General features: G+C 35.4%; 3 protein-coding genes across 4 annotated transcripts; 1 reads left to right on the forward strand and 2 right to left on the reverse strand.

Moving 5' to 3' along the window:
* Positions 1 to 678: 678 nt before the first annotated feature.
* Positions 679 to 7,643, reverse strand: LOC111009612 (26S proteasome regulatory complex, non-ATPase subcomplex, Rpn2/Psmd1 subunit). The gene is made up of 13 exons (XM_088126552.1): positions 7,288 to 7,643; positions 6,256 to 6,325; positions 5,888 to 5,993; positions 5,514 to 5,625; positions 5,269 to 5,437; positions 4,120 to 4,601; positions 3,882 to 4,017; positions 3,540 to 3,788; positions 3,005 to 3,225; positions 2,658 to 2,916; positions 2,322 to 2,554; positions 1,717 to 2,236; positions 679 to 1,477 (listed from the first exon to the last, which is right to left on the reverse strand). Exons 1-13 carry the CDS (start codon positions 7,428 to 7,430, stop codon positions 1,154 to 1,156), a joined length of 3,024 nt encoding a protein of 1,007 aa, XP_087982678.1. The 5' UTR covers positions 7,431 to 7,643; the 3' UTR covers positions 679 to 1,153.
* A 2,870-nt stretch (positions 7,644 to 10,513) lies between these two features.
* LOC111009917 (cytochrome b5) lies at positions 10,514 to 13,773 on the forward strand. The gene is made up of 3 exons (XM_022283154.2): positions 10,514 to 10,809; positions 13,202 to 13,268; positions 13,360 to 13,773. Exons 1-3 carry the CDS (start codon positions 10,576 to 10,578, stop codon positions 13,608 to 13,610), a joined length of 552 nt encoding a protein of 183 aa, XP_022138846.1. The 5' UTR covers positions 10,514 to 10,575; the 3' UTR covers positions 13,611 to 13,773.
* A 3,749-nt stretch (positions 13,774 to 17,522) lies between these two features.
* Positions 17,523 to 20,413, reverse strand: LOC111009744 (cyclin-dependent kinase inhibitor 5). Of its 2 annotated transcripts, XM_022282937.2 has the most exons (3): positions 19,675 to 20,404; positions 18,196 to 18,402; positions 17,523 to 18,103 (listed from the first exon to the last, which is right to left on the reverse strand). In XM_022282937.2, exons 1-3 carry the CDS (start codon positions 20,172 to 20,174, stop codon positions 18,034 to 18,036), a joined length of 777 nt encoding a protein of 258 aa, XP_022138629.2. In that variant the 5' UTR covers positions 20,175 to 20,404; the 3' UTR covers positions 17,523 to 18,033. The 2 variants fall into 2 exon arrangements, with proteins under 2 accessions (XP_022138629.2, XP_087982824.1); XM_088126698.1 differs by lacking the exons at positions 17,523 to 18,103; positions 18,196 to 18,402 and adding an exon at positions 18,410 to 19,253 and having other exon boundaries at positions 19,675 to 20,413.
* Between the last annotated feature and the right edge of the window lie 3,133 nt (positions 20,414 to 23,546).

Raw genomic sequence — 23,546 nt, forward strand, 5'->3', positions numbered from 1 at the left:
TTTAATTAATACGATATATTTTAAATAATGAGATGGTTTCGAGAATATTTTTAGAAAATAAAAAGATTTCAAAAACAAGGAATAAAATAATAAAATGGGTATATGTTTGGTAGACCTAAATTTTAAACTTATTCAAACTACATAATATTAATATAAGTTTTATGCAGTTTTTCCTATTTAAAAAAATTCTTGAAATGAAAACGATAACTACATTAAAACATTTTAATTATTTTGATGTAGTTTACTTAATAATTTTTAATATTTATTAAAATATTAAGATTGCTTATTCAAATGCGTATTATATTATTTTTCAAAAAAAAATTACTTAAGAATAAAAAAGTAATGTAGTTACAAATTCTCATTCTTACATCTAAAAAAGTAACTATTTTCACGATGAAATAAAATAAAATAAAATACACTTAAATCATTGAGAATCTGTATAGCTAAATTAGGAAGATATAATTGAATTATTCCTTTTTTCCAAAAAAAAAAAATATACACACTGAAATTACTATTTTAACCATATTTTTATCATTTACTATGTCATAACGATTTAAAGTTTACAAAATTTAGAACATATTTCAAGTCCTTGTATTTTTCCCAGACAAAATAAACCTTTAAATTGAAACATAATTTAATCAAAACTTAAGTAAAAGCCCATTGTTCAAAAGTAGAATATCAAACAAAGAAATCACATCAATAATATCTTAAATGTCAAGGGCATTACACCACCTTATACTACTGTTTGAATTGCAGAACTGGTAGAGTTCCACCATTTTTCTGAAGATGGAAAGCAGATGGGGGGAACAGAACTAAACTAGAGGTAGAGAAGTATCACTGAGCTCTTCGGCCACCGAGACCGAAACACTGCCCGGCGGCGATAATAATGTCTCGATTACAAAATAGTTCGAGGGACTGCAGCTTTCCATACATAAATCCCCCATTCCCATCTTCCTAGAATTTGAAACATTAATACAAGGAAAAGAAAGAAATCCAGTTCATATATTGGGAGTCCTCGAGATCCTCGGTAGCACATCGAGGTAACCTAACTCGAAATAGTATTCTTGCATTTTACCTGTCCCCAGATTGCTCTGCAATTCCTTCTGGCAAAGATGAGATCAATACCGAGTTGAAAACGGATCAAGTAGGATGATCATGTGGTGTATTCGAAAGGCTGGGGTGGCTGAGGCTCCTCATCTACGGCCATGGCTGATCCTGAACCTTGCTGCCCAGTTGCCGAGCCACTGGCAGGCGATGCTGTGGATGATGGTGTGTCTGTTAGAGAGAGGACCTCGGGTTCGGAAGGTTGCAAGTCTCTCAGTAGAACAAAACCGGAAGGTGCCAACTTCACTGGCACATATCTGCTTTCCTCCAAAAATTTGATGAACTTTTCTTGAGCAGGAACCACTCTGGCTGGGTTGGTCAGAATTTCAAAAGATGGCTCAGGTTCTGTTTTCTTCTCGGGTGGGTTGTCAACCTGCCATGGTATGCCGAAGAACACATTATTACAATCGAATCCACCGTTAGGAAACAAATTCAACACACAACTCATATCGTCATAGTCCCTTTACAATAAAGATCTAAGAAATGCAGGGCTACATGCATCGAGAACGTGGTATGCAACATAGACGATAGACCTAAATACGATACCTACTATCACGGGTCGTTCTAAACATAAAAAAGCAGCAGGAGATAACAGCATCAAGTGAAATGTACCTGCATAGATTCTCCATCCTTCTCACTGGATGATTTTCCTTTGGCCGGATTAGAACCTGCAGAAGAAGATTCCGCCACAGCTGATTTTTCAGCATTGCTCTTCTGTTCAGCTTCTTTCTTAGCCCTGGCTTTAGCCTTGGCTGAAGTCGACAAAACCGCAGTTGGAAGTTTCACAGCAGACGTGGCAGTGGGCACGGTGGTTGGTTTAGGATACTCAAATAGTGACGGTTTTGCATGCGACAGGAATTCAAATTTCGGAACTTTCAAGTCATAATTCAGTCCTATAAATGCCGTAGGCGAGAACGCCAAGCTGATGAAGTAGATGAGGGGATACCAATACCAAAACTGGCTGAAAACAGCAAGACCAACAACGGCAGTGATTTTGTCATGTTTGGTCTTAGACAACAACCTTATGGTAACATTCCTCCCACCAGCATCTAAAATTCCTGATGCCAAGATTGCTCCCATCTTGCTCATGGTGTCTTCATGCTTGTCCAGAATTATTTTCTCCAATTGTCGCCTAAAATAAGGGGTTATAAATTTTTTTGGGAAAAAAACAAGTTGAGAAAATGGATATGGAGGAAATTAAAAATAAAAGGTGATACCTGAATGCTCCAACACGGGAATCACTGGCTTCGCTAATCTGAACCATGACCATAGCCATTGCAATAAGTGCGCCTTGTCGAACAAAATCTACAACATCCGATGTCAGGGGCTCCAGCAGGGATATAGCCTCACTCAGGCCAGTACCCGCGCAAGATATGCCCACTGCAAGAGCGGCACCGTATCGAACATGTGGGTTGTAAGATTCAGACAGCAAGGAGACAATTCGAGGCGTCTGTGGATTGATAACAAAGTGAGATCAGAATTTCTAAAGTATAAGAGATGAAGAGACCGTTAAGCTGAGGGAACTCGCAATTAAGAATTGATAAACCACTTACCTGCTCAGGCTCTGAATAGAGGACAAACCCAAGGGCAAGAACAGCCGTCCTCCGAACATCATCACTCACATCGGATACAGCAAAATGAAGCAACTGCCGGATTGCCTTGTTGTTTGCTGTACCTCGGTATGCCAATGCTAATGCATACATGCCACCATAACGTATTATAGGGTCTTGATCTCGAGTCATCTGCTCAATTAAGGTATCTGCTTCTTCTTCTCTTCCATAAACTGTGAGGGCTATCCCCAACGCTAGGCCCCTGAGTAATAGTATAAAATAAGAAAACAACAAAACAGATATATAGGATGCTACACCAGTTTTAATCCAGATAACGGAACCCTAATTACCGGATGATTTTCTCGTGCTGTGTCTCATGTGCATAGGCAAGCATCTCACTAGCTTTCTCACTAGCTGTACCAACCATAAGTAAGCCCATACTAATGCCAGCAGCTTCACCAGCAACTGCACTGTCCGTGTATAGCACACTCTTGATGTCATCATAAATCTCTTCGTCAGCAGTTCCTAGAGTTGCCAAACCAAGACCCAAGCAAGCACCATGTTGTATAACCTGAATCCAAATAACCAAAATTTAACCATCCAATTTAAAATTCATTCTATTCTTTCAATTTAGACGATTGTTCCACAATTGAATAATACTAGGATATAATGATTATGAGAAAGACACTATGGTGAAATCGGTAGACACACTGCTCTTAGGAAGCAGTGCTAGAACATATTGGTTTGAGTCCAAGAGTTGGCATGAAATTTTTTAAGGGATTATGGGACAAAAAAATAGTTCACACGGTTTTAGACTTGGTGCAACCCAAGGGCATCATTCTATTTGGTTTGTACACCCCAAGAATAATTTATAAGCATGTGTACCTCTACATTAGTACTGCGTAGGCTATCTCGAAGGAACTGTTTGATGCCTTCCCCGTGGTTGGCATGAATAAGACCTAGAGCATAAAGGGCACCACCTTCTGAGTAAGGACTGCCACCGCCACCAGCCCCACCTTGTGGCAAGTATGGTGCCATAAGAGATCTTCCCTGCTGTAGATGGCCTCTGTGAATAACACCAAGCCCGGCTGTGGCACTAAATTTAGCCCAGTTTGTGGCCCTGCTCAACCAGTCCTAGAGAAATAGAAGACATGCACGACACATAAATATCAACAAATAATACATCAATGCCACAATGGACCAAAATGCAATCAAGATCAGGCTCACCAAATTCTCACGGAGAAATGTATCCACAGTTGTTCCAGCATGCATGATTGCATTAGCATAAATTGTAGCACTATGACAGACACTATTTCTCATCTCCACAGATTGCTTTATTGTCTTCAAAATGAGAAGATCCGATCTATTGATAATTAAGGTAAAACAGAATGAGTAACCAGCTCCTTATACTTCAACCCTGTAAATTTAATTTAAAAAGAAAGGCTTCAGAAAGAAAAACTATTACTTGTTGTGACTGTATAAGAATTGTAGGGTCAAGTGTATTGATGTTTCTCCTGATAGAATTCCCTTGATTTTCGTGTATCTCTCAGCATACACTGCCTCCTTTGGATCTACTTCTTGTACATTCAAATTAGGGGCAGTACTTCCCTCAGTCATTTGAGCATCCTCAGGAACGGGAGAACTCTCATTTTGAGCACTAGCAGACTCCAGGCTCGGACTTGGCTGTGCTGCCGTCGCTGAAGGTTCAGGCTTGGGGTTTGAAAGTCGATCCCTCACATTCAGTAAAAATGCCTGGTGCTCATTCTCTATGAGATCAAAGGCTATTTGAAATGCTAGAAGAGCATCGTCCTTGTTTTCAGATCGAAGAAGCTTTTCCAATATGCTTGCAACACCTTCAGGTTCATCCAAGAACATAAGACACTGACAAATACTCAAATAATCTGGAGAGGGCAGCTTCTGGTATACTTTGACGAGAAGACGAAGAACCTATAGTAATAATGAAACAAGAAAGATAAAAATCAACGTCCACATTCTCATCCATAATGTGACTTCTTTTCTCTATAGTGAATGGATTAACATCATAAGGTCTCTTGAAGACAGAAACAGTTGAACCTCCAAATTCAACATGTGTTTAGACCAAATTTGACAAATTATTTTAAATTCTATATTTATAACTTATACCTGATATCAATGTTATACACATAAATGTTCCAATAAAGAAAGAGGTAGGTGAAATAATCATAGTGATCAGGTTTTGAACCATTCCATATTAACAGTTATCATTACATGGTTGAATTGTAAGGTAACGAGCGGGAAGAGGTGAACGTTATAGCATTCCTAGATGAAACTCACTAAGCCGCAGATCACTTTGCAGCCAAAAATAATTAAGATAAGAAAGAACAAAATAGCTTATTTAGAGAATCTGTAAATTCTATCTTGACATCTTGGTCTCATTTTACAGCCAATTTAATAATAAATCTTTACTTACAGGCACATAAACTTAATTATGAAACAAATGAATCCACCATTGTTATTCAATATAATAGTCAATTTTAGCTGTCCAACTCTGGCATAGATGCAAAAAATGATACAATGGGAAGACAATGTAAACACTTCTAGGCTTGCTAATGAGCAAGGAGATTAAATATCTCACCTCATGTCTATATTCTCTAAGGTTAACAAATGAGTGTGAAACGTTTATGCAGTAGGATAGAGTTCCATGAACGTTATCACTCTTTGTGATTGCCTCCTCTAATTTGTCCAATCTTCGGCACTCAATTGCAATGCCCATAGCTTGTTGGTATTTCCCATCCGTGATACACCTAAATGTACACATGGTGAGTTAAGCAAAGGGTAGTAAAGAGTTGCATCATGCTAGAAAGAGAGTGACCCACATACTTATTAAGCATTCTCTCCACAATTGCCTCCAACCTAGGATCAACCATTGTCCCGTCTACGTTTGCTTCTGCTGCCTTTGACTTGAGACTAGCATATTCATCTATAGCTTTAGCTGAGAATTCAAGTAAAGAAACATCAATATCAACTTATCAAGTTGTTCGCTTTATCTAAGCATCTTAAGTTCCCTTCATTATTGTTAATTATTTCATGTATAATCATAATTTATTAACAAAATACCGATAACAAGCTTATTTGACATTCTTATGACTCATCTTGAGCCACTACCATAATTTCTAAAGCAAATCTATATATCTAAGTTATAATATCTTAACACACTCATACCTATAGTTGATGAAGATAGCTATTATACTTACCGAGAAGAGTATGAACGTAATCAGAATCCTCAGAAACATCAAAAAGTGAACCAGCTCCAAGCGCATAAGATAGGGAGTCGTTAAGTTCACCCAAGTAATAGAAGACCTAAGAGTGAAAAATGGGGTTAACATTACCAATGTATGGAAAGAAAACAAAAAAAAAAAAAGAAACAAATTTATGGATCCTCTTCTGAAAGTTATCAACTATCATGGTAGTGCTTTTTCAAGAGATTTCAAAATAACACAATCTAACATGGATCTTCACGACTTTTTATCACAGGGTGAGGGTACAGATAATCACGATAGAGAAGGAAGAGAAACAAACAATCTGTATACAAGAAAAGCCAAAAAAGAAAGCTCTCATTTACCTTTGAAACAAGTAGCGCTGCTAGTTGTCTCTGATGCTGATCGAATTCCTCATCTTCATATAAGCTTTCACTGAAAAGGAGTGAGACATATTTTTATAAACAGAACTACAGTATGCGCTATTATATCACCCACAACATATCTTAAAAGCCAGTAGCATATAGAACTACAGCATGCGTTCTTATATCACCCACAACATATCTTAAAAGCCAGTAGCATATAGGTAAGTGAAATTAGTGAAAAAAAAAGTAGCATACAAGTAAAAGTGAAATTGGTGAGTCCAACGACAAGCATGGTAGCATTTGATAACCATTTTGAAGTCTAAAAGCTAAACCAATACAACAGCAATGGACACAAAGGGCAAAGGCACGACATTTGGGTTATCCTCAAATTGCACATAACAACATTAGTAATAGAAATAATGAAAAATAGTTTGAATTGATTGTGAATAAAATCTAAACAGCGAATTCCAGACACTGATTCATCAACTAGAACAATGGTCATAGAATCATAACCAACAAAAAGAGACTCCAATTCCATCCAATGCCATCAACAAATATAAAGCTCGCCTAAACTGGGCACTTCAAAACCTTATAGAGGAAAAGGTGAAAAGCTAACTAAACTAAACTAGTAAGCTGAATTAGAAGGGCATGGTTGAAGCATGCTTCCACTTAACTCCAATCCATGTCTAACCCCCAACATTCAGCAATGGTACCGATGTCAGGTTGTGTTTCTCCAAAATGAAAAACTTTGGCACTCCAAATTACAAATACTCGGACCCAATAAAAGAACCCGTCGAAACATCAAGTAACGCCCGCTATAATTCGTTAGTTTAAGCAATTCCCATTATAAATCCGCACCGAAAAAGAAACAATCCACTCTCTCCCTCGCTAATTAAGATCCCCGCCCACCCTGAAAACTAAAAATAACACCACCCAAGAACACAAACCAAGAAACCCACAAATTAAAAGGCAAAATTTCATCCAAGAACACAAAGAAAACAAACCAAAAATAGAGATAAAGCAATTTCGTACATGACAGGGACGCTAGTGGAGATCTCGGGCCAGAAATTGTCGACCAAATTGTTGAGATTCGACAGAGCATGGAGCTTGAGCAAAGGATGGCTCTCATTAAGCATCGCCAAAAGCCCACCCGCCGAGCTCACCAAGGTCGCCATAGCTTCGTGATACGAACACTGGAAAGGAGCTCGGATCTGCGGGATGGGAGGAATCAATCGAAAAATCAAAGTTAGGGTTTTACAAACCCTATTGGGAAGCAGGATTATGGGTGGGGAGAGGGAGTTTGGGGATGAGAAAAAAGGAAGAATGGAGTGAGAATTGGGGGATTCGCTACTGAAATGGTTCGCTTTTTGTATCGGACCTGTCGATCTACCAAAACCTGACTTATCCAACAAGTCAGTTCCTTTTCCTCTCTTTCTCCTTTTTTTTTTTTAATTTAAAACTAAAAAATGTTTGGTTAAAATGTAAATTTAAAAGGTTTGAATTAACTTTTTAGTTTTTGTAGCATGTGTAACAAATTCAAGTCGGGACATACTCATGGCGTGTTTGGAAGTGATTTTGACCTTTATACCTATCAAAATCACTTTTGTGGTGACTAAAATAACTCTCATTCTTATTGATTGATATGTTTGGTAGATTAAAATTTTGATTTTATGAAACTTAAAATTGATTTTGAAGGTATGATTTGAATGTTGATTTTGGAAAATCAATGGTTCTTAAATCGATTTTTCAAAATCAATTATTCTATCATCACTCCCAACCACACTATTAAACCTCTATCTTCGAAAAAATGGGCAAGATATCTTAACAACTTAACTGTGATTAAATTAATTAGTTTATATCATTATCCATATATATATATATATATATATATATATATATATATTTGTATTTATATTTATATTTGTGAGTGTCCGAGTAAGATTAAGTGCACCTCGACTAATTTCACGAAGCAGTCACCTGACCCTACAACATTTAGTACCGTAAAACACATAGGAATTAATTTATAAGGTAGGTGTCCGTCATGGGATGTTGATAAAATATTGACATGATAGACTTATTACGTCGATAATTTTTCAATATTATTATTGTATATGTTCCTTTTATTAAAATAAAAATCACGAATTCAACGATAATTGACACATATGTCTGACTAAGAGATTGTGAATTAAAAGCTCCACCACCACATGTTGTATTATATATATGTGTGTGGGGTTTGAGTTAATTTGGTCTCTATTATTTGGTCCGAACCAAATTTTTAATTTTAACTTAAAATAACTGGATAATGCATGTTTCAAATAATAAAATAGTATATTTATTAATTACTTGGGCGAATAGTAATCGAGGAACTTCATACTCTATATATTTAATTCAATAAATCCCTAGACATATTTGAAATTCTATATAAATAAGTAGATATCTTAACTACTAAGTTATGTTCGTGTTGGTAGACAAAGTACGTGACATGGTAATATTGAAGATCATTTCAAGATACTAATTATGTTTTTTATTCTACCAGTGATCATACATTTGTATATTACCCAATATTGTGTCGGCTTATTTAAACTATTATCACATTTCATATAATTTCAATTGAGTCTATATGATTTGTGAACACGAGCTTAACTCAGCAGTATTGACATCCATCGCCAACCATGAGATTGTAAATTTGAATCCCCTCACCCCTACTTTTGTACTAAAACAACTTGAGTCTATATGATTTTAAAAAGTCTTATTTCAGTCATCGTAGTTTGGTTCAATATCCCAAAACATACATGTTGATATATTTTTTTTAGTTCAAAAAATGTGGGATGAGGAACCAACCCATAAACCTTAAGAATTCCAATAGATATAAATCAGTTTGAAAGTAGCATATTGTGTTTAAATGATATGTGGTGAATCGATATTTCGAATAAACCATGTGTACAAGTAAAATTATGCTTTATATAATAGAATTTGAATTGAGTAAACATTAAAATATAATCATGTTAAATTTTCGAGTAAATACTAATTAGGAGTACGTAAAAAGTGATCCGTTTTCTTATGGTTTGTAGATGAATATGGTAATGTGTACACAATATCCCATTAAGATTTTTTTTAGTACAACATGTGAGGATAGGGGATTAGACTCACAACCTCTGGAGATATATGCTATTAATAACCTGTTGATTATAAATCATGTAATCAGTATTAAAAAAAAACGTAAGACATGATTAAATTTTGACATTATTTTAAAACAAACGAAGTAAATATCATGTATCAAAATAAATTCAAATAAGTTCATCTAACTTGAATTTGTTACACCTCTAAAACACCGTAATTTAGTCTCTTTACTTTTGATGCATAGCCAACATGAATATAGTTAAGGTATCTTATCCCGCTCCGACATTTATCGTAATAATAAAATTTAAAGTGTATAAGTTATAAGAACACATTTATGAGACAAAAACTCAAAATGATGGCCATTTGTTTGTAAGGTCATTTAATGGGCCTCCTAAAGCGGCCCATGTAGAAATCCAAACAGTTTCTCCATGGGCCTACAAGGAGAAATAATACACCCCAAACTAACCCACAATAATTGGTTATTAAAAGATTAAAGAAAGTATTTATTTATCTCCACACTTCACTCCAATTTTTTAATGGATGATATATTTAAATACTTCAAAAAAGTTATTAAAGAAAACAGATATATTAATAGAAAATTTTAACTTTATCCGATGGGTCAACGAACTTTAGAAGGTGTCTAGTAGGTTATTAGATATTAAATTTCATGTCCAATAAACCATTGATCTATTAGAACTCAAAGACCTATTCGACACAAAATAAAAAAGTTCACGAATTCATTAGACACTTTTTACGTTCATGAGTTATCAAGTTTTTTTTAGTATAAAAGTGAGGATGAGAGATTTGAACTCGTTAATTCTCAATCAGAAACATGTGTTAATTACTCATGAGCTAAGCTCATGTTGACATTGTCAAGTATAGTTTTAAAAGTCTATGAACTAGAAAAAAAAATGCCAACGATAGTGACGATAGTATTTCAACAAAAATGGTTCTTTACCACTTTCAAAATTCCTTGTCTATTAGAATCCTTCTTTTATTAGTATAACAACTTAGGAAAACTTACGACTTCAAAAAGATAAGTATATCAATTACTGATTAACTAGGTTTATATTCGCCGCTAAAATCATTCTTGCCGATTCGAACTTCTATAATTAAATATATCTATTACAATCTCTGCTGTCGGCTGTTTGGGAAAAAAAGCACCACTAGCAAGGCTCACCCACCACCGAATTCAATTGAATGCTTACCATTGCTGCCCACTGGCACAATTTACTCCCTCCCCTTTATTTCACTGGCTCACTCCCATTATGTAGCCCACAGCTTCCCATTCCGCTCCTTGCTTCTTCTTCACCATCGTTTCTCTGCCGTCTGTGGCCAAATACCCAAATGGGTGGTGACGGAAAGATCTTCACCTTGGCGGAAGTTTCTCAGCACAACACCCCCAAGGACTGTTGGTTGATCATCAATGGCAAGGTTTTGATTCATACCCATTTCAGAATCAAGCTGTTTTCTTCTTCCTATCTCTTTGTACTGATGTCTGATTGTGCGTTGAGGAATTTGATTGCAATGGAGTTGTTTTTTCTTGCTCTGTTTTCGTCTGCTCTTGAAATCTGACATGCATTTTGGTTTAGACCCATTTTTCTTCTCTGTTGAATGTGTTTTATCCATGGCTAAGTATTAAACTGCTGCATAATGAACTTTGCCACTCATGAACTGTATAGGGCTGGAGAACGAAGGAATTAAGTTGTGGGTTGTAGTGTGAATCGTACTATTCCTTTACTTTTTTTTTAGGAATGCAAAGAGATTTGATGCTTGAAAAATGGGGAGTGATGTTTCATCTTTACTTAGCTTTAGCTGTTTGGTTCCTAGGTTGCAGTTTTAAGTTAATTGAGTGGCTCTCATTTTAGAAATTGTTAAAGATGAAGTTTGGCTCAAATGCTTCAGTCACTTGGAAAAGAATGAGTGGACAAACATGGATTTGTGTAGCTCATGTTTGGTTTGGGGGTTTTTGATATATAAAAGTTAATATATGGTACAAAAGGCAGGTTTTATAAGCATGAGTATGTGTAACCTAAGTTCATATAACCTATAAGATTAACAACTCAAGTAGTCTAAGATAAACAAACTCACATGACAAACCTGGACTTGAAGTGGAGATATATTATTTGTGGATCTTAAAACTGACCACATTTAGCAATTCGACCGGCTAACTGGAGTCTGAAGCACAACTTAACTGATTAAGACATATATTCTCTGCCAAAATGTTAGAGGTTCGAATTGACCTCACACCTCATGTTGAAGTAAAAAAAGAAAATCAAAAAAAATAAACGGGCCAATATTATACTTCTTGAATAACATTATCCAAAAAAAACTAACCACATTTAGCATTTTGAAATTGAATTGCCTTATTTTGTGTGCTTGACTCCTTGTAGGACCAGGACCAGGATTATGAGGCTTCTTTAGATTTGGCTATCCTTTTTGACAAAAATGTCCTAGTGGATTGTAGTATTGGGGACAGGTTGATCAGAGTAATTCCTATATTTTCTATCAATGAACTTAAGAAAATTGTGTTGTATGTTTTACATCTAAAAGCAGTTTGTTTAAGGAAAAAATGAGCTCCAACTCTTATTGCAAGATCTCATTTTATGTTTGTGTGTGTGAATGCTCTCATTTACTGAGGGCACTAGGACTCTAGTGGGGGTTGGACATCCAACACCTTCTTCAAACTTTACCGATCACGAATCAGGCGTCTAAAGAATGGTCAATGTGCGTCGTTCCCACGCTATCCTGTGGGTTAATGTCGGTGACCGAAACACTTATCTATTATGGAGATTTAGTTCATTCTACTGGTGCCATTTGATACCTTCTTTCTTTGCACCCATAAACCAATCTGAAAGCAACGTTCTGAAGCTTCATGACAGTATGTTTAGTCTCAGTTGAATTTTCATTTTCCATTTTCCGATTGAATTTGCATATTTAGTCTTGGCTAAAATACTTTTATTTTTATTTTTTATTTTTTTTTGCACTCCTTAAACCATGATCACGGTCAACTCCTACTAGGATAGAGTAGAAATCAAGGATTTGTATTGATAATTTACAAACCCAAGTATTCGAGGTACTTGGAACGTTCCTCTTGAGTATTCTCCAGCCCAAATCAATTAAACCATTGTTTTCCTTCACATGGTCCCATTCCCTCCATTTATAACAAATTCATTGGCTAATGAATAATATGTCCTTAATAACCCCAGAATAATATCCTACGAATTATCTTGTCAACCAAATGTAGTAGGGTCAGGCGGTTGACCCATGATTAGTCGAGGTGCACGCAAGCTAGTCCGGACGCACGGATATAAAAGAAAAAAAGTATTCCTAACAAGTAATACACTAATCTTTGGGGAGGTTTAGCCCTACCTAGAATAAACTATAGGAGTCATCAAGAGTTTTAAATTGAAATCTCTTTCTTGACCCACAATGCAAAAAAGGAATGCATGTGTGGGGAGAAAGTCAAGGTGTACTAGCCCCTCAACTCAAGCTTGAGACTTATGACCTTTAGCCAACTCAAGTTTCTCCGAGTGTAGAGTGAGAAGAGAACAGGAGGATAAACACATTGAAAGAGCGTGAAGTGAAAATTGAGAACTTCATCAAGCTCAGTGACATGAATGATATCTTCATAGAATAACACTAGAGGATTACACATTTGTCGTACTATGGTCGGTCGGTTGCCCCTAGATGTCAACAACATGCTTTCCATTGCTTTGGAAGTTGGGTTGGTATTATTAGACTGTAGGAATTCATACAGATTTGTATTTATTTGATATTGATTTTTAGCATGTGTATCATTTTGTTCATCTTGTTATCCCAACAGGTTTATAATGTAACCGAGTTCTTGGAGGACCATCCCGGTGGCGACGAGGTCCTATTGTCAGGCACAGGTAATACATGTTCATGTCGTATAGCTTTTGTTCTGAACTCCGCACACAGTGTTTGTGCGTCGTATACACACTGAAATTTTCGTTGTAAAAGGTAAGGATGCAACTGATGATTTTGAAGATGTGGGTCATAGTGATAGTGCAAGAGAAACAATGAACAAATACTATGTTGGGGAGATCGATATCTCAACGATCCCGGAAAAGATGACATACTCAGCTACAAAGCAGCCTCACTACAATCAGGATAAGACGACCGAGTTCATCGTCAAGCTCCTCCAGTTCCTCGTCCCTCTCGCAATCTTGGGTTTGGCAGTCGGTATCCGCTTTTACACCAAATCAACCTGAGGTTCTTCTTGAGATATTAGGTGGTTTGAGTCTTGTTGTCAATTACGAACTGCTGCATTGTGTTTGTAAAACAAATTTCTATTTTTGTTTTCAAGAATGTTGATTGTATGATTGGTAAAAATTAGTGTTATTTTAGTGATGAAAGTTGTGGGATGTGGAAATATCTGATGGTGTTGAGATTAACTATCAACTTTAGAGAATATTATAGGAGCCTTGTTTACGATCCATGATCAGATTGACTCTAAAAAGTGATAATTTTGTTATATATAACTCTATTTTGAAGTGTTACATGTGCTATCATAAATATCTCTATCCCATGAATTTAACTTAGGGATTTAACACTAAATATATGTTTTAGCCTTCGATCTTCCGATCTTTTTGTTTCTTTAGTGCAGTCTTTGATATTTTAAAAGTTTCAGTTTAGGTCCTAATATTTTAATATATTCGATGAACTTTAAAATTTTTTCTTCTTTGAATGACTAATTTACCCTTCAAAATCGAATCTCCAATCATGTTTATTCTACTAATAAAATCTCTATCCCCAAAATGTTTAAAGTATGCCTAAACTAACCTCCAATGATGAGAAACACAAACACGAGAAGACACTACAAATAATGCCCGTACCGCAGTGATGTGACGGTTTTACCCTCACAAAAAAAAAAAAAAAAAAACACAAGAGTGAATCGTGTTCATCACTTTTGTTTTTTAGGTAATTTTCAATTTTACACTCTCAAACAACAAAACCACATAATTCAAGCCAAGTTTACATAAAAACTTCAATTATATTTTATTTTTGTTAGAGAAAAACTATAAAGAAAAAATTATGGTAAGAACAATGTGATTAAATAGTTTTGGAAGAATTTTTCTAGTACTATAATAGTATGGAAAATTTTTCGTATGACTTCATTTGCAATTTGCCATATCAACAACGTTTAAGAATGGCGTGAGATCATAAAATAAAATAATATATCACTTAATGATACGTCAAATTGTGAATAAAAAGAGCACTTGCAAATGTAGTTCTATAAATTTTCTCGTACTCTCGTAGTATTTTATGTATAAATATATATTTGCTAATCCAAAGATAGTTCAATTAAAAAATGTTTAAATACTATTTTGATCAATATACTTTTGACTTTGGTTCATCTTGGTCCCTTCACATTCAAAACATCAATTTTCGTCCTTGTATTCTCTGTTTAGTTTGATTATTGTGCTTCCAAAATGACACTTTTTACTCATTAATTTTTTTGGAATGTATCAATAAAATTTGTATAAAAGATATTTCATTCATACAAAACATGAGTTAAAATTTTATAAATAAAATCAAAATAATCACCTTTCAAAATTACAATAAATAAATGTTTTAAATACGGAAAACTACGACGAACCAGAGTTAATAATAAAATGAATAAAACAAACGCTTTAAAATCCAAAAAAAAAAAAAGAAGTGTAGAGATTGGAGTGTCACAAATTACAAAGCAATGGGCTCGAAGTTCAAGAGAGTGATGAGTTGAAATGACTTGACTTGTAATAAATGAATAGTAAAGTACTCTTAGGAGTGATAAATAAATAGTAGACAAAGGACCATGCCATCATTGGGTGAAGTGAATTTCAAAACCCTTAATACATTTCATTCATCATTTTTAGGGTTTTTTTCTCTCTCTTTTTTTTTTAAATAATATTTTAATTTATACGCTTCCAACTTTAATTCATTTTATGTTCATTTCACTCGGTGTAATTTTATTGTTGGATCATATTGAAATGTTTGTTTTAATTTGTGTTTTTTTAAAACGATCATTTTGATTTTTATTTCATTTTAGAAGTATATAATATTTTATTTTATGTCTCTTCAGACATTTTAGAAGTATAAGAATTGAAATAAATAAAAATTGAAATTACAAGAACTAAAATGAACAAAAATTAAAAGTAAATCTTTTTAGTGGCCAATCTACCAACAATTCAGGTTCTCTTACTAGTTTTAATATATCTTTAACTAGTTAAAATATTAATAATTCTTCGTAGTGTAAAAAAAAAACAATGAAACCTTGAAAATGGTTTCGAAAAATGTCTAAACCCAAGAAACAAACATGTGGAGGTTGATGATCAAACTTACAATCTCTTGGTTTGAGAGGTATGTTAATTACCACTGCACTATACTTGTTTTTGGCAAACTAAATGTAAAATTTGTGACTAAAATCTTCGCTCAATTCAAACATAATTCAGTAGATAAAATATCTATTACCATCGCAAATATTGATGGTTCAATCTCTCACTTCTGAATCGTTGAACTAAAAAACAATACCGTATCCTTGTTACCATCCAAAATATTGATGGTTCAATCTCCATCCATTCAACTAAAAAAACAATATCTTATCATCATAAAGAGATAGAATCCACCTAATATTTTGTAACCCAAAAAGTGTTATCAGATGAGTGAAGGGGGAGTAATCATCAAAGTAGTGACTGAAATAAAGGGCCACCTGTGAGATATGCAGCTCCCAAACACATGCAACTTTCTCTCTCTAAATCCTTCTTTCTTCTCTCTCTCTCATGTGAAAGTTCAAAAGTATGAGGTGAGTATCCTTGTACCTGGGCCTCTTCTGGCTTTGGCATCAACTTGAGATTTGCAGTTGCAGGCATCATGACCATGAAAGCAACCCACGAAGAGAGAGAGATTTCAGTGAGAGATATGAAATAAGATTATAAGAATGCAAAGCTTCAAAAAAGACATCACTCTGTGCCATTCACATAGGACAGTTTGCAGTTTGCAGTTTACAGTTATGTACAATCCAAACAGTGACTTGTCAGCCCCTCTATTTACCCCCTCCAAATTTACCCTCCCTCCCCATTTCACTTTTAAACCCACCAACCTTTCCTTTTTTGTGTTACCGAACAGACTGCAAGACCCTACAACATACTATCAACGAGAAATACTAAGATTAGTCTCATTTGTTTCTATATAGTCCTTGATCTCTTATGAACACAACGACTTATTCTCAAACGACTTTAGAGAAATTACTAATGTCTTGAAATGTTTGAGCTATGTTTAGGTGTTGATAGTGCACAAGATGACCACATATAGACATACTCTCTCTATTGAAATCTATTTAAGGCATCTTAAAACTTTTGGTTCAGTTGAGTAAATTCCAAACCTAGTTAAGATGGCAATTACTTTCTACTTTGACTCATCTTCACTGTAAAAAAGGTCAGAAATTCACTCAAGAGTGTGACGCATGCTAGGGGGAAAAGAGTTCCTTAGTCTCCCAATTAATGAGAACTCCATGAATGCTCTGTTTGAATTCAGCCACTCTAATCTTTTGGCTAAAGACTTCAAACCCAAGAAAGACCCTCTCTCACCCCATTGGAAACTGAAGATTCCTGTGTTTCACCCAATACTAATTTAGTAACAGTTCCACCCACCCACATAAAAAACAGCCAAATAAGGAGAGAGAAACAGAGAGAGATAGAGAGAGAGATTATCTTGTGGTCAAGTCTTTGTGGCTTTTGCTTTGTGGAAAGCATATTCTTGGTGATATAATTTTATTTTCTCAAGCTGGGCTGGCCCTGATTGATTGAGGTGTTAATCCTTGTCTCCTAATCTTTACATCACCTCATCCTTTTGAATTCAACCTGTCTGTCACCACCACCAACAAACAGCAGCAAATCACAATTAACAAGTGCCACCATACACACTACTAATAAACTAATGGTGGACATAAGATTCCCTTCAATAATCATCATAAAGCTTTCCCACTACCACCCACCGAAAACAACAAACCACACAACCGCCTATTCTTAACCAAATAATACTTTCATCTCTCATCAGTCGACACCAAAAAATGGTTTATTAACATCACAGTGGTTAATTTTCAGCAATATACAGATAACACAAGAGAGTAGAAGATGAAGAGAGACACAAAGGGTTAGTTTTTATTCCACAGGTTGTTGGTTTGTAGTTCCATCAGTACAAGTATAGACAAAGAAGAGGAGCGGAGGGGAGTACAGTACTACAAAGGGGGGAAGAGAAAACGAAAAAAAATTCTAAGTAAATTATCTGTACCACAGAGTTTCCTAGTTGCCTGAACTAACTACTAACCCTACCACTAAACTGCAGACCCTCTTTCCTTCCCCTCTCAGTAACATGGCTAGACAATGGACTTTGATGGGTATTTGGTGTGTAAATCATAACCTCTGTTATGTTACAGAACATTAGTTTACACTTCTTTTTTTCTTTCTTTTTGGGTTTTGAGAGGTCTTACTACTCCTTTACAAGTTAACAAGGATGATGGAAAAAGGAAATAACACCATCGCCCTTTAAGGTTAGACTAATTCCTTCCTGCTGCTACTTTTGAAAACCCAAGCCCAAAACCAATCGAAAATAAGCAGGAAAAGGAGTCCTGATGGAACAACGCGCTATAATCTTCTATGGTTGCAACTTCTCCCACTCGTAGCGGCCTGGAAGCGGCGTATCTTTCACGGGGTCGAAGTTGTACCTGCATACATCACACCATTGAGAATGTTACTTGTCCAAACAATACCGGGTTTTTTTTACAGCTATGAAAGAAATGAAAACGTGTTAGCATACTTCTCAATGAAGTGTCGCTGTTGCTTTTCTTCAGCAAGAGCAAAAAACTCATCCATTTCACGAGCTGTCGGTATGTGTCGATTAGATGAGTAATTATTTCTGTGGTTAGTTTCGATGGCACTGGTCGTTGGCTTGGTAGTAGAACTGGGTGTTCTAATGATATCGGGATTCCTTATCAAACTGGAGGGAGTAGATTCCCGGGTACTCCTGGTACAATCAAAAGCATCATCCGTTAAACATTAGCAAGTAGATAAAGAATGATAAATGCTAAAGAAAGCGTCAACATTTGATTAATGAAACAAGCGTGCATTGTGCTAAAACTTCAGCAATAGAATGGTTCTATTAGCAGAAATACAAATGTTTAGAAACACTAGTACAAGTCAAGAGTTGCTTTCATGTGAACATTTCGTAAGTAAAATTTTAGCAGATAAACGCCGTTTTACCTCCATTGAACACTTTCAATAACAAAAATTACCACACGTCACACAATAGATTTCAATAATCAAAGTAACAAAATCAATAATCCATCCACAGTAAGGACATCACATGAAAATGTCAGAAATATCTAAAAAGTAAAACAAGAGACTGTACAAAGAGACAAATAATATTAAGTTCAAGCCCAGGGAAAAAAGGTATTTTCAAAAACCTTCTCTTCCAGAACAAGACAAACAGAAAAAATTTATCGAGCCAATACATCTACAAGCTTTTTTTCTTCTAGTGGAATAAAAGGGGGGTAAAGCAGAGTAAACGAAAAAAACAAACACATGATATACAAACAAGAAAATGATGATCTTGAATGACCCTTTCAACTGCAAAAAAATAAGTGGGGAAGAGAATCCCAGGACAATGTTTTGAAGAAAAGTTAAAAAATAAACCAAAACCAAAAACCAATGGCAGAGTGAAATAGCTCAATAGGAAAGGTGGTCTCACAGGGGCATAAAGGCGTGAACAAATAAACAAGGTGCGCACAAAAGTTTGACAAATACCATCCTTGGAATTTCCAATTAAAAAAAGTTACGGTGGAAAGATTGTCTAGGGTCTCTCTGCTGTAGAACATCCTAAAAAACACAACAATTTGAATGCTTCATTAAAAGTTTAGTTCCAATATAAAGTGCAGCATGAAAAGAAAAAAAAAGGCTAAAGAAAAACGAGGGCTACAAACAGAAAATTCAACACCAGAAGGATGAAGAACAAATTGAAGCATAATTTCTCCCCCTTCTGCAATATTCCGAGAACCCAACAAAAGAACAAAATTTTTACCAATTTCCACACAGTTGTAGGCAACCAAATCAACGAAATGAAAATTTCAGACTAAAACATTAATGCATGTTTTCACTATTGTCACTAGAAATGCACAATTTCAGTCTCCTCCATTCCCCAAATCTTTTCGTAATGAAAAATCAGATGGGGGCAAAAATAATTCCTGGACAGCGTTTAAGCGAAACAATAAAATTGATAAAAATAAGGAAGAAACCCCACCTCTCTCTACTTTCGAAATCCAAAACATTTTCTCCAAACGAAGCCTCTTCGACGACCAAATCAACATTCTCGTTCTTGCTTCCACTCGCATGAATTTCATCAATTTTCCCGGCCGATTTCTCCTCCGCCGTCTGATCCCCCTCATCATTCACACGCCCAAGCGAGACCGACCTCTCAGTCATGGCCGGCCTCAAACTAGAACTCACCCTAGGGCTAGGGCTAGGGCTCGTCCTAGGGTTCCGCGTGCACCCCTCTTTGTGATTCTGCTTCTGCCTCCTCGACTCATGGCCGGAAAACGCAACCGGCGGCTTCTCGAGCCGCCGGCTCCGGAGCTGAAGGTAGGAACCGGAACCGGGCGGAGACGCCGAGGACGGCGGAGATTGCTGGAGGCGACGCAAGGCGAGGGTTTTCGCCCGAGTCAAAACCCCAAGAGAGGACTGCGAAACCTCCATGACAGCAACTTCGCCGGCGGTCTTGGTTTTCCTCATGTACTTCCCCATTAATTTCCCTCTGAACGGCAAGCTCTCATGAAGAGAAGACAGAGAGAAGAAACAGGAAATGCCCCCCAAACAAAATCAAAATCAAAACCCAAATCAGAATCAAAATCAAAATCCCCAAATCGATCAAAATCCAGGAGGGAGCTTAGAGAAAGAAGAAGAAATTGTTGGTTAGAGAGAGAGTGGGAAGAGAGAGAAGAGAGAGAAAGAAGAGATTGAGAGGAGGAGGAAGATAGGTATATGTAATGTAAAAAGATAGCGCCTGCAAAAATGTAGGGTTGGAGGATTCCAGGTCCACCGTACTTTCAATTTCTCCTCATATCGTCTTCTCCTTTGTCATTTATCTCACTCCAAATATCGCGATATTTTTACGGCTTTTTCATTTTCTTTTGATCAACAAAAATACTATATATATATAGGGTGAGTTATACCGTCAGCCTAAGCATGCTTTAACTCATTAAAGTAGTCGACTTATTAGAGAAAGAAGGTTGGATCAGCAAAGGGGACAAATTTACCTCCCCAGAAGAAAAAGAGTCCCGCTCGAGGCACGACTGATCCCGTTGATCATATAACTGAGAGGGAACGTGTCACATTAGAGGTGTACGATCAAAGATGTCCTCTATTTATCATGATGAGGCTGGTCTACCAAGCACATACATATAGAGAGGACCAAAAGACAGATGTGCCAGTTAGATAATAATTTCCATTATCACTCAACCAGATCTTCTTGTTTGCTTGCTTTGATTAGGCGAACTTTAACGGATTTGATTGGCATTTCATGCCTTCTGTCCTGCGGAATTCGACCTTTTATCAACAAGTTGGATAGGGTAGTAAAGTTAGAGGCAACTTGCCAACACAGGTTAAGACACATATTTATGATTAGAAGGTCGTGAGTTCAAATCTCCTAATCCCCAGTATTCAAAGATCACTCTTTGGCCTTTAGATTCATCGACTTCATATCTATTATCTTGCCACTCCACATTACAACATGTCTCCTGAATTAAGAAAAAATGGTTAAAGTATATTTTCTCTGCCAAAAAGTCAATTTGGTGTATCCAAAAAACCTTGATGAGATGCATTAATTTTAATCTAAGCTTTTTAATTCGTTGGATTATACCTTAAAATTGAGATACGTGTTGCAATTTTTATCTTAATTGTAAATTTTGTATTCAAATAAACTTTTATTTATTATGCGAGTTAAAAAATATTTTATTATGAAATTGATAGGACTAAAAAAGAACATTAGATTTTTTTTATTGAAATTTGTTGGTCTTGAGAGAGTTATTGAATAGTTGATCGGACTAAATTTAAATTTAAGAATTTTGATCGATTTTTTCATTGATTTTTATTAGAATTAGTAGATGATGATTTATTTTAAGTCTAAAACTCAATTCATGAAATTTAATATTAGGGGAAAGATTGAGGGATAAAAATTGAATTTTCTTTCCTATAATACAAATATGTATTTTCAAATATAGGAAAAAAATAAAAAATTTACAAAAATGATATAACCAAATTCAAATCCATATGTAGTATAAAACTCGAACACATTTATGCTATATTTAAGAAAAACCACAAACTATAATGTTTTTTAGGGTCACTAAATTTGTGTTATTTAGTAGAATTTATGGAAATTTATAGTTGGACTTTACCCACACAACTTATGGATAATAATATCTTAATTAACTGATATATTAATAATAAATTCTCACTTCCCATATTCAAATTGTAATACAAAAAAGATCAATTTTATAAACTAAAAAAAAAAAGATAGTTTGGTTGGATATAGTTGACTTACACTGATTTTATCCCCAAAATGGGACCTTCCCATTTAAACCCCCATTTAATGAACATATTTAAGATAGGTAGAATGTATAAATATGTTGCTTAACGATAGACGAGTATATTGATATAACGCTTCCGATGGACGAAAAGTTTCTATATAAAATATGAAATCAAAACAAATATTTGATAGTAGATTTGCATAAATATGGGGCAATGTTATGTCACAAGTGACATAAAGGTGCTAACATGTCAAAAATTTTGTGGCTCGTTTACTAGTGCGATACTGTGGTCCCGAAATGCCAAGACAACACTCATTTTAAGTTGTCAGAAAGCTTTTTTTCATTGAACGATATATAATATACTTTAAATCAAAACTTCTAAATGTATTGTGTAAGATGGGATATGCAATCTTAGATGGTTAACTATTAAAATTTTCAATTTTTTTAGATTAAACAAAATTTCAAATTTGCAATGTGTAAAGTTCATAATTCAAATCAAGATTTGACAACATCTAATGACCCTCATATTTCCCGATCATTATTTCGGTTGCATTCCCTATAACCTAGACGCAATACTTGTTCCTACAAATTAACATTGATATTTTAAACATGATTTGTCCCCACCCCATTTGCATCTTTTCGTAGGAAAAATTTCTAACGGTTCACTTACAACATAGTTGTTTTTTGGTTTTTTAATTTTTTAAGGTTAAAGAGGGGAATATCATTAAATTGAACTTGCCACTTGGGCTACGATGGAAAGTCTATCATCCTCTACGATGGTTTGCTGCGAATAAAGAGTAGAACCATTTCATAAAATAAAGGTGCTATTATAGAGATAAGTCACAAGATTTGTTACTTTGTTTGAATTTCTACCGACGTACATAAAGCGAATTGAAATGAAAAAGTGAGTAAATTGACGAAGGATGTCAAATACCAAATTACACTCATCCTCTTAGTTGTTTGTATCATGGTGAGATACTGAATTGCAATTAAAGAAACAGATTCAACTTCAAGATGGGTGTAATTGGTGCTTTTTGCAAAAAAGAATTGCCAACGATTTACCATAGAAATGCGAACGGTTTATTTTTTTTGTTAAATTCAATTTGCGTAGGGGATTGCAAAAAATAACGTTGAGACCCGTTAAATCCTCTCGATGGTAACATGCAACATCCCTATTCAACTTCACACATAGAAATACAGGTGCAACTTTTTTATATTGATATTAATTATTAATTCTTTAAAGTTTAATTTAACTATACCTATGTAGTCTCAAGCTCTGTCGAATCATTCATATCCTTGCACTAATATGTCTTATGGTAGAAGTATTATTAAAAAATAATGATGGCCATATATTTTTTAATAGAAAAGCTGATGTGGCATTAAGGGAAAAAAAACTTTAAAAAGTCTCTCCCCTCTGCGCCGGTCCCGCGCCACCGCCCCAAGAAAAATCATCAAAATCATCTGCGTTTCATATCTGAACTGAATATGATGTTGGAGTACGTAGCACCTTATCATTAGATATTAAGGATGATATGTGGAGTTAGGTGACGACAGGCCTTAAGTTTCACTACTTTGGTTTTGGAGGCAAGAT

The sequence above is a fragment of the Momordica charantia genome (assembly GCF_013281855.1).
Source record: "Momordica charantia cultivar OHB3-1 chromosome 7 unlocalized genomic scaffold, Mcharantia_2.0 BLBB01000007.1, whole genome shotgun sequence".
NCBI classification, from domain to species: Eukaryota; Viridiplantae; Streptophyta; class Magnoliopsida; order Cucurbitales; family Cucurbitaceae; genus Momordica; species Momordica charantia.